At 36.1% G+C, this 13,870-nt stretch overlaps 1 protein-coding gene and 1 non-coding gene across 2 annotated transcripts; one reads left to right on the top strand and one right to left on the bottom strand.

Annotated features, from left to right (window-relative positions):
* Positions 1-743: 743 nt before the first annotated feature.
* Positions 744-2,923, top strand: LOC128280751 (wall-associated receptor kinase-like 1). Its single transcript, XM_053019097.1, has 3 exons — positions 744-1,869; positions 2,644-2,688; positions 2,772-2,923. Exons 1-3 carry the CDS (start codon positions 783-785, stop codon positions 2,921-2,923), a joined length of 1,284 nt encoding a protein of 427 aa, XP_052875057.1. The 5' UTR covers positions 744-782.
* A 2,726-nt stretch (positions 2,924-5,649) lies between these two features.
* On the bottom strand, positions 5,650-5,756 carry LOC128280979 (small nucleolar RNA R71). The gene has a single exon (XR_008271196.1). It is a non-coding gene; the product is annotated as a small nucleolar RNA R71 (small nucleolar RNA).
* Positions 5,757-13,870: the final 8,114 nt, after the last annotated feature.

The raw sequence follows: 13,870 nt of genomic DNA, 5'->3' as shown, positions 1-13,870 counted from the left end.
TTATGGTTCTATAAATGAAATATTTTGTTTGAAATAGAATAGATTTTGAAAAAATTCAAGACATTTTATTCTATAAATGTTAATGCTTTTATAATTTAAACTTATTTGATTCTTTTTAATAATATAAGTACCAGATTGATCCGTTTAATAATAGAAGGGCTAATTTGATCCGATCCATATAGTATAAGGACCTCTTAGATACTTTAATCGAATAATATGATTATAACCTTTTTTATTCATTTCATAAATGACAGATGGGAACTGTGAGAATCATCTGAATTGCTGCATGCTTTGTTTGAATACCCCTGGCAACTATTGCTCGTCGAAGTCTTGTCCTCCTCATTATGAATACAATAGTATAAGATTTCCTTGCGAGTACAAAATACAGGCTCAAAAGACTAGTAGTAGTTTGGCAAGCATTATTGTAGGTACGTGTTGGATTTATATCTTTTGTTTTTCAAAGTAGATTCATTATAGTTATAGGATTATGTCAATTTAATCAATGATATATTTACTTTTGAATACATGATGCAGTAATAGTTATTTATTGTTAAATTTGTAAAAGTTCAATATCAAAACAATTGATGGTGCAATAAAGTTCTCTTATTGTTCATTTAAAGTGAAGGGCTATCAAATATGAAAAAAAAAATTATCCAAACATTTTCATGGTTTTTTAACATGTATTTTAATTTTCAAATTTATCTTTTAACTATGTTTCTTATATCTATATAGGTTGCAGCACTAGTATTGGGACACTATTTCTGCTACTCGAAACATGGAGTATGTACAAAGTCCTCAAAAGAAAGCAAAGCATCATGCTAAAGAAGAAATACTTCAAAAGGAATGGCGGTTTGTTACTGCAACAACATTTATCTAGAAATGAAGGTAATGTTGAAAAAATTAAGTTGTTTACTTCAAAAGAGATGAAAAAGGCGACTGATTCTTATAATGAAAAACGAATCCTTGGTCAAGGAGGTCAAGGGACTGTTTGTAAAGGAATGCTATTAGATGGAAGCATTGTGGCTATTAAGAAATCCAAAATGGTGGAAGGAAAGAAATTTGACGAAAAGAAAGTTGAGCAGCTCATTAACGAGGTGATAATTTTATCTCAAATTAATCACAGGAATGTGGTTAAGCTTTTAGGGTGTTGTTTAGAGGCTGAAGTTCCTCTATTGGTGTATGAGTTCATCCCAAATGGTACATTATACGATCTCATTCACAACCAAAATGAAGAATTACCATTGACATGGGAAATGCGTTTACGAATTGCGATTGAAATTGCCAATGCCTTGTTCTATTTGCATTCAGCTGCTTCTGCTCCTATTTATCATCGAGACATCAAATCTAGTAACATACTTTTGGATGATAAATATAGGGCAAAATTATCAGATTTTGGAACTTCAAGATCAGTTGCACTTGAACAAACACATCTAACCACTCGGGTGCAAGGAACTTTTGGATACATGGATCCGGAATATTTTCGATCAAGTCAATTTACGGAGAAGAGTGATGTTTATAGCTTTGGAGTTGTTCTAATTGAGCTTTTAACAGGGCAAAAACCCATCTTCGCAAAACAATCAGAGCCAGTGAAAAGCTTGGTATTTTATTTTTTGCATTCACTGCAGGAGAATTCCTTATTTAACATTCTCAATCCAATGGTAGAAAAGGATGGTCTAGAACAAGAGATTATAGTTGTGGCTCTACTAGCAAAAAGATGCTTGAATCTTAATGGAAAGGAAAGACCCACCATGAAACAAGTAGCAATGGAGCTGGAGTTGATTAACGCTTTAGGTGGAAATGTGATTGAAGACCATGGTGATGAAGAATCTGAAATAGATAACATGATCCATTCACCGGAGACCAATCCAAGTTGTTCAATGTCTAGGATAATTATAACCAACAGTGAAAATTTTCCATTAAATTCATCTTTCTAGTTTCCAACACTCCTGAAACAATTTCTCTTGATTGATAGCCTTTAGCTTCTCTATTTGTGTTCAAAAGGTGGCAACTATAGCAACATGCATGTATCCATGTATCCATGCATGAGCAAGCAAGTGACCGGGCATCACAGCTGTAGCATGTTATTGTCCAAGGAGTAATTCGGTCAATGAGTCCATGTGATGGTTGACTTTTGTTGTTTCAATGTAGTTTTTGCATTTGCTAAGGATTAGCTAGATACTTAGCTTATTTAGTAGCTTTTAGGTTGTAATTATGTTGATTTTACAGCTTAGACACTTGCACAAGCAAGCTCTGTTTTCTTTCCATGTAATCCTTCTACTTATGTACATGTAATTTGAACTTTTCAAGCAATGAGAGTTGCCAACTTGTTCTTTCAATTTGTTCATTCGATTTACTTTTGTTTTGAGATTTCAAATACAAAATTTCTTTGCTTTGTTTCATTGATCATTTGATTGAAACTTAACATATACTTTATCAGGGTTTATTACTTTGTTGCTCTATTTTCAGAAAGAGCTTCATATTTCATTTAGATTACTTGGTTCTATTTTTTGTCCTGTGCAAAAAACCCAACAAATGGTATCAAGAGCCTGTTGTCTTTGAGAGCTTTGGTTGTGCACTGTTTGGTGGTTGATTTGTGTTTGAAAGAAAGAAGTAGGAGTTGTTTTTTGTTGGTTTGTTTTTTAGTTGTTGCAATGATGAACTTCTCACCACCACCACCTGTTTTTTCTGGTGAGAACTATAATATTTGGGCTGTGAAAATGAGGACATACCTGCAGCACATGATCTATGGAATGTTCTTCAAAATGACACAGAGCCACCTCCCTTGAGAGCAAATCCAACCATAGCTCAGATCAGGCAGTATAATGAAGATTGTGCCAAGAAGTACAAGGCCATGTCATGTCTTCAAAGTGGAGTTTCAGATGTGATCTTCACAAGGATAATGGCCTATGACACTCCAAAGTAGGCCTAGAACAAACTCAAGGAGGAGTTTCAAGGATCAGAGAAGATCAGGCAACAACAACTAATCAACTTGAGAAGGGACTTCGAGAATCTGAGGATGAAGGAGTCAGAAACTATCAAGCAGTATGCTGACAGGATCATGGCCACAGTTAACAATATAAGACTACTTGGGATGGTTTTAGTGACCAGGGGTAGTAGAGAAAGTCATAACAACCTTTCTAGAGAAGTATGAATCAAAGATCTCTTCTTTGGAGGACTCGAGGGACCTATCAGTTTTCCCCTTCACAGATTTGATAAACGCTCTCTATGCACAAGAGCAAAGAAGAGAAAACAGAATGGAGGAGCATTCTGAAGGAGCTTTTCATGCTAGAGGCAGAGAAAGTTCAAGCTCGAGTTCAAGTTTCAAAAGCAAGAAGCCTTGGACAGAAAAGAAAGAGAAAGGCAAGAAAGAAGCTACTAAAAGGAAGTTTCCACCTTGTGCTCATTGCAAGAAGACTATTCACCTTGAAAAATATTGCTGGTATAGGCTAAACATTCAGTGTAGAGGCTGTAAACAGCTAGGACACATTGAAAAGGTGTGCAAAAACAAGCCAAAGGCACAACCATACCATCAAAATCAAGCTCAGACTGCTGAAGATGTTGAAGCACAGGAAGAGCATGTCTTCACAGCCTCTTGTTTTGCAAGTGATAAACCATAATGTATACATATTTCTATCCCATAATTAGCATATTTATGGATGATTTCTCCTTAATTTTATTGAATTTGATACTCTTAATCCTTTAAATTCGTGTTTTATACTCAGGAAAGCTTAGAGAACAAAAAGAGCGAGAAACGGGCCAAAAAGGAACCAAATGGGCCTAAAATTGTGTTTCACACGACCCAAGCACTCTCACACAGGTGATCCACACGTCCGTGTGTGACACACGAGTAGGCCACATACCCGTGTGTACTGGCCGTGTCGAAATTAATCCAAGTCAGAATTGCACACGGCCTGAGTATCTTTACACGGGTGTCGCACATGGCTGTGTCCCTGTCGAGACCAAGTCTAGTTCTACTCGAAAAAGGCTTATTTTAGGCTAAAGAGGGTATTCAAAAGTCTATATAAAGACCCTAGAAGAGGATTAGAGGGACATACAGAGTTGGAAGTAGAAAATACCTAAGGACAGCCATCAAATCATCTCGGAAGCAAGGATCTACATCAAGACTAAATATTTCCATCCAAATTCCTAGAAGTTCTTTGGGGTTTTCTTTATGTTTTGTTGTTTTCCATATTTTGAGATGTTTTCCATTAGTATGAACTAAACTCCCCAAATAACTAAGAGAAATGAAACCTAAAACGGATCTTATTATTATTTGATTTATATGATAAATACTTGTTCTTACTCTTAATTGTGAGTTTAATTTTTGTTTTAATATTCCAGGGTATTGATTCAGGTTTTTGATGTGCTTATTCAGTGGAGCAAAAGTCCCTATTTAAGAGTAGATCATTCATAATTAAGCGGAGTTGAATGCAATCCTAGAGATAGGACGACATAAATCTACCGAATTAGAGTCAAATCTAATAAGCGAATCCATAGATTGAGTTAATGCGACAATAGGATTTTAATTAGAAAGAGATTTCAATTAATCAACCTAGAGTCAGTTGTTCTTAGTCTTGAAAGGGATAATAACATAAATCAGATATTTCTACAAATTAAGTCAAGTGAATAAATCGTCTAACTCAAAGATAATAAGTGAAGTCTAGGTGGATTCTTCTTTGGGTATTGTCTTCTCCATCGATTTTTCCTAAAGTATTTTCCAAACTTTCATCTTTGTCGTACTCTTAGTTCATTAGATCATTAGTTCTAGTTTAAAAACACACTTTAATTCTTTGGCTAGATAGCAATAGATAGTAATTACTAGTACTTTTAGTCCTCGTGGATACGATATTTCCGGTCTCACCACGACTGTACTACTGTTCGATAGGTGCGCTTGCCTTAGTCAAATTTTTAGTTAATTTGTCGACCATCAAGTTTTTGACACTGTTACCGGGGACTAAAATATTAGGAACGCTTAATTTTTATTACTTTAGTCATTATTTTTTTATTTAATTTTGTTTTTTTTACTAAACTTTGTTTTTCTTACTTCTGGCAAGTTTTTATAGTTTATGACTAGAAAAAACCCGTCAGGACCTTTATTGCTCGATAGTGAGATCGAGAGCATAGCTAGTAGAAATCAAAGAGAAATTAGGCGAAGCGTACAATACATAGAGGAAGGGGAAGAGGACGATATCCATACTACAAACAAGGAGATGACTGATAATCAGAATAATCCGCTACCTCCTACGATTGCTGCAGACCCAATAAATCAGAATCCTGCTCTGCATACTATGTATGATTATGCTAAGCCTACTTTAACAGGAACTGAATCGAGTATAGTTAAGCCTGCTATTGCTGCAAATAATTATGAACTGAAACCTAACACGATTCAAATGATACAATAGTTTGTTCAGTTTGATAGTTTGCAGGATGAGGATCCAAACACTCCTTTAGCGAATTTTTTTGGAACTCTGCAACACTTTTAAAATCAATGGCGTTTCTGAAAATGTCATTCACCTTCGGTTGTTTCCCTTTTCATTGAGGAATAAGGCTAAACAGTGGTTGAACTCGTTACCACAAGGGTCAATCACCACTTGGGAACAAATGACTGAAAAATTTCTACTTAAATATTTTCTGCCGGCTAAAACAACTAAACTAAGGAATGATATTTCTTCTTTTGTGCAGATGGATTTAGAAACACTCTATGATGAATGGGAGAGATACAAGGATCTATTGAGAAGGTGCCCTTACCATGGGTTACCACTTTGGCTATAGGTTCAAACTTTTCACAACGGGCTAAATCCCTCAACTAGACAGATGATTGACGCGGCTGCTGGCGGAACCATTAATAATAAGACACTTGAAGAGGCTTATAAGTTTATAGAAGAAATGTCACTGAATAATTATTAGTGGCAAGTTATGAAGACAAAGTCGACAAAAGCGGCTGGCATTTTTAACGTCGATTCGATTACTATGCTCTCTAATCAGGTAGAACTTTTGAATAGAAAAATTGATGGTTTACTTGGTTCTTCACAGGTTCATCCAGTAATGCAGTGCGATGCAAGTGGAGGTGGAACTAGCAATTCAGAGTACCCACCTTATGTCCACAACATGGAGAACGAACAAATGAATTATATGGGTAATAATCCTCGACCTCAAAACAATCCTTATAGTAACACTTACAATGTAGGTTGGAGGAACCACCCAAATTTCTCATAGGAAGGCCAAGGGAATTAGAGACCACCACCCCTTCCAGGCTTCCAACAACAACCTTACTAGTAAGAGAAAAAGCCGAACCTTGAGGAGATGATGACAAAATTTATTTCAGTAGCAGAAACCTATTTTCAGAACACTAAAACTGCAGTTAAAAATCAGCAAGCATCGATCCAAGGGCTCGAGAATCAGATTGGACAGCAGGCTAAGATGATTTCAGAAAGACCACTAGGAAGTCTACCTAGTAACACCGAACCCAATCCAAAAGAGCATGTGAAAGTAGTTACACTAAGGAGTGGGAAAGTGTTAGCTGAATCTGAAAAGAAGCCACCACAAGAAGCTGACAGAAACGAAGGAGGGGAGGTAAAACCAAAAAAAAATGACAATCCAATGCCAAAGGAATATAAACCACCAATCTCATATCTAGTAAAGTTGAAGAAAGACTGCATGGATGCAAAATTCGGTAAATTTCTTGAACTTTTTAAACAACTGCATATCAACTTACCTTTTGTTGAAGCTATATCACGATGCTTATATATACAAAATTTTTAAATAAGCTTCTAACAAATAAAAGGAAGTTTGAAGACTTATCTACAGTGGAACTTAACAAGGAGTGCTCGGCCATACTCCAAAATAAACTGCCAACCAAACTGAAAGATCTAGAAAGTTTTACTATTCCCTTCTTAATTGGTAGTTTGAATGTTGAGAAAGCAATAGCTGATTTAGGCGCTAGCATTAATTTGATGCGATATAAAATGTTTAAACAACTTGGTCATGGGGAACCTAAACCCACTAGGATAAGTATTCAACTAGTTGATAGATCTGTTAAATATCTTAATGGTATTATAGAGGACGTACTTGTAAAAGTAGATAAATTTATATTCCCTATTGATTTTTGTGCTTGACATGGATGAAGATGTTGAAGTACCTTTAATCTTAGGTCGTTCATTTTTAGCCACTACTAGGGCTGTTATTGATGTGGGTGATGGTAAACTGGTGCTTAAAGTAGGTGACGAAGAGATTATTTTTAAAATTTATGATGCCATGATATTTTCTAGGGAACGGAATACCTCATGTTATTTTATTGACTCTATTGATCATGGTACTCAAGATTCTTTTCAAGAAATCGTACATAAGGACATGTTGGAACTGTGTCTTGCCCAATGAGGGGAGGTAAATGATGATGATTCTGAGATAGGTAAGATAAAAGCTAAACTAAATTCCAATGAACCTTTCCCAAGATAAGCAGAGCAAAAACCCTCTATTGAAGAACCTCCCAAACTGGAACTTAAACAATTGCCAAATCACTTGGAATACGCATTCCTTGGAAATAATTCTACATTACCAGTGATTATTGCTTCTAACTTGCAACCCAAAGAGAAAGATGAATTACTTCAAGTATTAAGAGATCATAAAAGGGTCATATCTTGGAAAATCTCTGACATTAAAGGGATTAGCCCTTCTTTTTGCACCCACAAAATTTTAATGGAAGATGAATATAAGCCATGTGTGCAAGCTCAAAAACGACTAAACCCCAACATGAAAGAAGTTGTTAAAGTTGAGGTAATTAAACTCCTAGATGCTAGAATTATTTATCCTATTTCTGACAGTTCTTGGGTAATTCTAGTGCAGGTTGTTCCTAAAAAAAGAGGCATGACTGTTGTAGCCAATGAGAAGAATGAATTAATCCCAACAAGGACAGTCACTGGTTGAAAAGTTTGCATTGACTATAGGAAGCTGAAAGATGCCACGAGAAAAGATCACTTTCCCCTGCCATTCATTGACCAAATGTTGGAAAGATTGTCAAGGCACATGAACTACTGCTTCTTAGAAGGATTTATTATTAAAAATTAATATAAATACTTTTCAATAATATATTAATAATTTATTTAAACTTAATTATTATTGTTAAATTTTATTATTAAAATAAAATATTAAATATTAAATAATTCATTAAAATAATAAATTATATTATTAATTCATTATATTATTATATATAAAGAATTAAATATGTATGTTTAATAATATTCAACATTGTAATATTTGATATTAAGATTTTAATATTTTATATATTTTCAAAAGTTAAAAATAAAATTATTATAATATTAAATTTAATTTAAGTTAATTTTCATATAATAGCTCCTCGAAGATCAGGAAAAGACGACCTTTACATGTCCATACAGTACGTTTGATCATCGTAGAATGCCTTTTAGATTATGTAATGCTCATGCTACTTTTCAGCGCTGTATGATGGCCATCTTTGACGAACTCGTAGAAGATATCATGGAGGTATTTATGGATGATTGCTCAGTATTCGGTAACTCTTTCCATATTTGCCTTAAAAATTTAAGATGAGTTTTAATAAGATGTGAGGAAACGAACCTTGTGCTTAATTTGGAAAAACGTCACTTTATGGTTCAAGAAGGTATTATGTTAGGACATAAAATTTCTAGTAAAGGGATTGAGGTTGATAAATCTAAAATTGAAACCATTGAAAAACTACCTCCCCCTGGTTTGGTTAAGGCTATTAGAAGCTTTTTAGGACATGCTGAGTTTTATAGAAGATTTATTAAAGACTTTTCTAAAATAGCTAAGCCTTTGACTAAATTACTAGAAAAAGATATGCCCTTTAATTTCGATCAGGAATGTTTAGAAGCATTTAATACTTTAAAGGATAAATTGATTAATGATCCAATTATAATCGCACCTGATTGGAATTTACCTTTCGAACTAATGTGTGATGCGAGTGATTTTGCAGTAGGTGCAGTTTTGGGACAGTGAAGAGACAATCATTTTCAACCTATCTATTATGCTAGCAAAACTTTGACAGTTGCACAAGAAAACTACACCACCATGGAGAAAGAGTTGCTAGCTGTGGTTTTTGCATTCGATAAATTTAGGTCATATCTAATATTGTCTAGAGTTGTCATTTATACTGACCATTCTGTTCTTCGCTACCTTTTAACTAAGACTGATGCAAAACCTCGACTCATTCGATGGATTCTATTATTGCAAGAATTTGACTTGGAGATTCAGGATAAGAAATGAGCTAAAAATCTCGCAGCTGATGATCTTTCAAGGCTTGAAAATTTATGTACCAAAGATCTAGATGAAGTCGAAAAAATGGTTCGTTCCTTGAAGAACAATTCTTTGTTATATTCGATTCTAAGGCATCTTGGTTTGTAGACATTGCGAATTTTTTAGTTGTTAACGTTATCCCAAAAGGGTTGACACATCAGCAAAAGAAGCGATTCTTTACTGATGTGAAAAACTACTTTTGGGAAGACCCTTTTCTTTTCCGTATATGTGCAGATCAAGTCATTAGAAGATGCATTACAAGGTCAGAAGCATTAAAGATCTTGGAACATTGCCACTCAGGACCGATGTGACATCCCAAAATTTGACCATAGTCGGGAAGTGGTTTCGGGACCGCTAAACCGAGTCACCGACATGTTCGAATGTGATATTTATTGTCTAGAATATGTGAAAAATGCATGTGTGAATTTTGAATTCCTTGATTTAGTTAATTTGATTGTGAATTGAAAGAAAAAGGACTCATGTGAAAGGATTTAAATATATGTGGCTAATTTTAAGAGATTAATAAATGGATGAAGTAAAATAAATGGACTTGCATGTCAAATAGCCCATTCCTAAGGCTAGTGGCCGGCCATGTCAAGAGTGATGGGCAAGGGAAAACATGTTTCAAACATGTTTAGTTAATGGATTATGCTTGAAAGAATAAAGAAATGAAATTGAAAAAAAAGGGATATGATGAAAACAAAAGAGAAAAAAAGTGTCCATCCTCTCATCTTTTTCTTGCTTGGCCGAATATACTAAGAAGAAAGGGGGAAAAAGCTTGAGAAAAATCAGCCATGGGAGCTTACTAGACTAAGGTGTTTTGATACAAGAAGGTATGTTTTATGCCACTCTTGAAAATGCATGCATGATTTGGAGGATTGGTTCAAGATTTTCCTTGAATCTCGAATCGAAACTAGGTTGTTAGGTGAGTTAAATTTCGGCCATGAATGTTGTCTTCCTTGGTGAGTGTTTTGATGTTGTTGTGATGAAAGCATGGAGATGAGTGAGTTCAATGTTTAACAAAAGGAAATTTTGTGCCATTGAGTTCTTGTTGTTATGTGTGTGTGTGTGAATGAGTATTCGGCCATGCTATAGAATTTATGTTGCAAAATGATTAATGCTTAATGAGATGTATAATAGTACTTGTGAATGAGCTTGAGGGTATTTAAACAATTAGACATAAAAAGGGTGGTAATGAGGTTGAAAATGGTTGGATGGTTAATTGGGTAAGGAATGAAGCATTCGGCCATATGGGGTATGAATGGGCATAGGTGTTAAATACTTTGTATTGGAAATTTTGATAAATAAGTAGCAATAAATTAAGATGAGATTGAGTAAATTTTCAGCTTAGTTGTGCTAAGTATTCGGCAATAACCAAAATAATGCATGTGAATGCCGTATGTTTGTGTTTGATGGAGAGGTAAATTGTTTGATTCAGCTCAAGAGCAAAGGGGAACTAAATTGGACAAAGGAAAGGAGAAAGCAAACGAGTAACCGATTTGGAACCGTTCTACCCCAAACAAGGTAAGTCGTTAAGCACATATGTTTGATATTGCTCAAATGATTGGAAAATCTATGCAATTGTGTTTAATGGAATGCTATATATGTATGAATAAAATTGTATGTGTATGGAGTGATAACAATTGTTGAATGTAAAAGAAATAGTGAAATGTGTAGAAAGTTTGCTTCGGCACTAAGTGTGCGGGCAATACGTGTGTATGGTGACGAGATTGGCACTAAGTGTGCGTGCTGGAAATATATGGCACTATGTGTGCGATTTACTATGGCACTATGTGTGCGATTCACTATGGCACTATGTGTGCGATTTACTATGGCACTATGTGTGCGATTTACTATGGCACTATGTGTGCGATTCGCTATGGCACTATGTGTGCGAACATAATAAGCACTATGTGTGCCACATTCGGTTGTGGAAATAAATTGTGCATGAACGAGGTAAGTGATTGAGCTACTAACTAGATATCGAAATTGGGATTGTACGGTGTATGCATAAAATTATCTAGTACATTGTTGTTCCAACTTGTGGAAACGGATCCAAATCGATTGAGCTGACTTGGCGTTTGAATTGGTTGAAGGACTTGGCATGAGATCGAACCAAAAATTTAAGAAATTGTAGTATAGATTGTTATGGTTGGAAACATCGATTTTGTATTATTTGTTTAATCACTTATGATTGTTATTGTTGGATGGTAGAGTAGTGCTTACGACTTCATCGAGTTATGTACTCATTTGGTGTGCTTATTTGTTGTTTATTTAGGTTCTTGATCCATTTTGCGTGCTTTCGGGACTGTCATCGAAGTCATCACACCGTCTAGCGACTTTTTGGTATCTTCTTCTTAGATGGTTTAAGAAAACATTTCGCATGTATAGGCTATTATGTTTTGTTTGAACTTGGTATGTAAAATTTTGAATAGCCATGCGAAAATGGCTTATAAATGTTTTGAGCATAATGTTATAATCATTTGGTATGTATATGCTCATTAAGAGGCATGGAAGTGTTTGGCAATGACCAGCCATTAGAATGGGTCATCATGCTTATATTTTGGACCATATATGAAAAAGGGGTGGTTGAATCATAGAAACTATGTGTTAGAGAAAGTCTATCCTAGACAATGATGCTGGCAGCAACAGTGACGTGGATGTGAAAAATCACTAAAAATAGCAGGAATGGAATTAAATAGTGAATAAATTATGTAAATGAACCTTGATGAATCTATTTTCATATGGAGGAAACGAAACGGTTATATGAGTTGTATGTTAAGAGATATTCGGGTTTTAGTGAAACAGGGCCAGAACGGTTTCTGGATTCCCTGTTCCGACTTTGAAAATTCATTATAAATTAACCAGAAATGATTAGGAGTCATACCATATATTTATAAATTCCTCTTTGAGTCTAGTTTCTATAGAAACAAACGGCACCAGTATTGAAGCCCTGCACAGGGAGTTATTCGAGTTGTAACGCATGAAGGTCAGTGTAGTCGGCCCCTGTAACATGCGAGAGTTTAACTAATAAACTGTACTAATTGGCTTGACCAAAAATTCTAGAAAAAAATCTGTAGATGGAAATATGAGTCTAGTTTCAGAAAAAAATTACAAAACTGATTTTCGAGTTGTAAAACTCAAGTTATGATTTTTGAAGCGACTAGTACACAGATTGGCAGCTTGTCTGGAACTTCTCAATAAGTGGTTTGAAGTCTGTTAACACCTCGTGTTCGACTCCGGCGTCGGTCTCGGGTTCGGGGTGTTACAATTTTATTGGTATCAGAGCCATGGTTTAGTCGGTTCTAGGACTACCATGGCACGTATGAGTCTAGCTATACATGCCTTAATGTTAATGTTTAAATGTGTGATGACTTCTGACGGTTAAAATGTTTTTTTTGTTGTTTTGATTAGTAAATGGATCCCGATGTAGAGAGAACCTTGGCGGATGACGTTGAAAGTGTAGCGGCTGCTCCTGCACAAGGGACGCCGCCTGTTGAACCTCAGTCATCTGCGAATAATCAAGGTGAGGGGGCTAAACAATCCTTCTTTACCATGATGAATGAGTGGGTCGCGCAATATGCCCGAACCAATCCGGCTGTCCAACAATTCCCGAATTTGAATAATCCACCCCAAGAGCCCGTAATGCCATCAGTTACTGACCCTATGAGGCTGAGTAAGCCACCTGTAGATTTGATTAGGAAGCGTGGGGCTGAAGAGTTCAGGGCCGTAGTTACTGATGATGCCGAAAGGGTCGAGTTCTGGCTTGGCAACACCATTCGGGTGTTTGATGAACTGTCATGCACACCCGATGAATGTCTAAAGTGTGCTATATCCTTGTTGCGAGACTCAGCCTACTATTGGTGGAGGACCTTGATTTCCATAGTTCCAAATGAACGAGTTACTTGGGATTTCTTTCAAACGGAGTTTCGAAAGAAATATATTAGTCAACGGTTCATCGATCAAAAGCGTAAGGAATTCCTGGAACTCAAGCAAGGCCGCATGACAGTATCTGAATATGAACATGAGTTCGTAAGACTCAGTCGGTATGCCCGGGAGTGTGTGGCTGATGAGGTTGCTATGTGCAAGAGGTTTGAAGAAGGATTGAATGAAGATCTAAGACTACTAGTGGGTATTTTGGAGATAAAAGAATTCGTAACACTAGTTGAACAAGCCTGCAAGGCGGAGGAACTTGGAAAGAAGAAGAAGAAGGCTGAATTTGAAGCTAGAGACTATCGCAAAAGATCGACGGGTAAAGCTCTGTTCTCGGCTGTAAAGAAGTTCAGGGAGGACACCAATAGATCGAGGACGACTGCGGGGATTTCCATTAGACCACGACCATTGACGGACTCCCGAGCTACTTCGGTAGCTAGTGTGGGCAATAACCGTCAAGAGAAACCTGAATGCCCCCAATGTGGGAGAAGACACATAGGTGAATGTTGGGGTAAGTCTACCAATAAGGCTTGTTACGGATGCGGTTCGAAGGACCACCTCATTAGAGATTGCACAGAGCTTGATGAGAAGAATAGGATGCAAGGTGCGAGACCTAGTGGAATGACAGCTAGAGGTAGACCACCAAGAA

This window comes from Gossypium arboreum, chromosome 9, assembly GCF_025698485.1.
Source record: "Gossypium arboreum isolate Shixiya-1 chromosome 9, ASM2569848v2, whole genome shotgun sequence".
Lineage (NCBI taxonomy): Eukaryota > Viridiplantae > Streptophyta > Magnoliopsida > Malvales > Malvaceae > Gossypium > Gossypium arboreum.
Note: the sequence above shows the minus strand (reverse complement) of the source record. Positions and strands in the feature narration are given on the sequence as shown.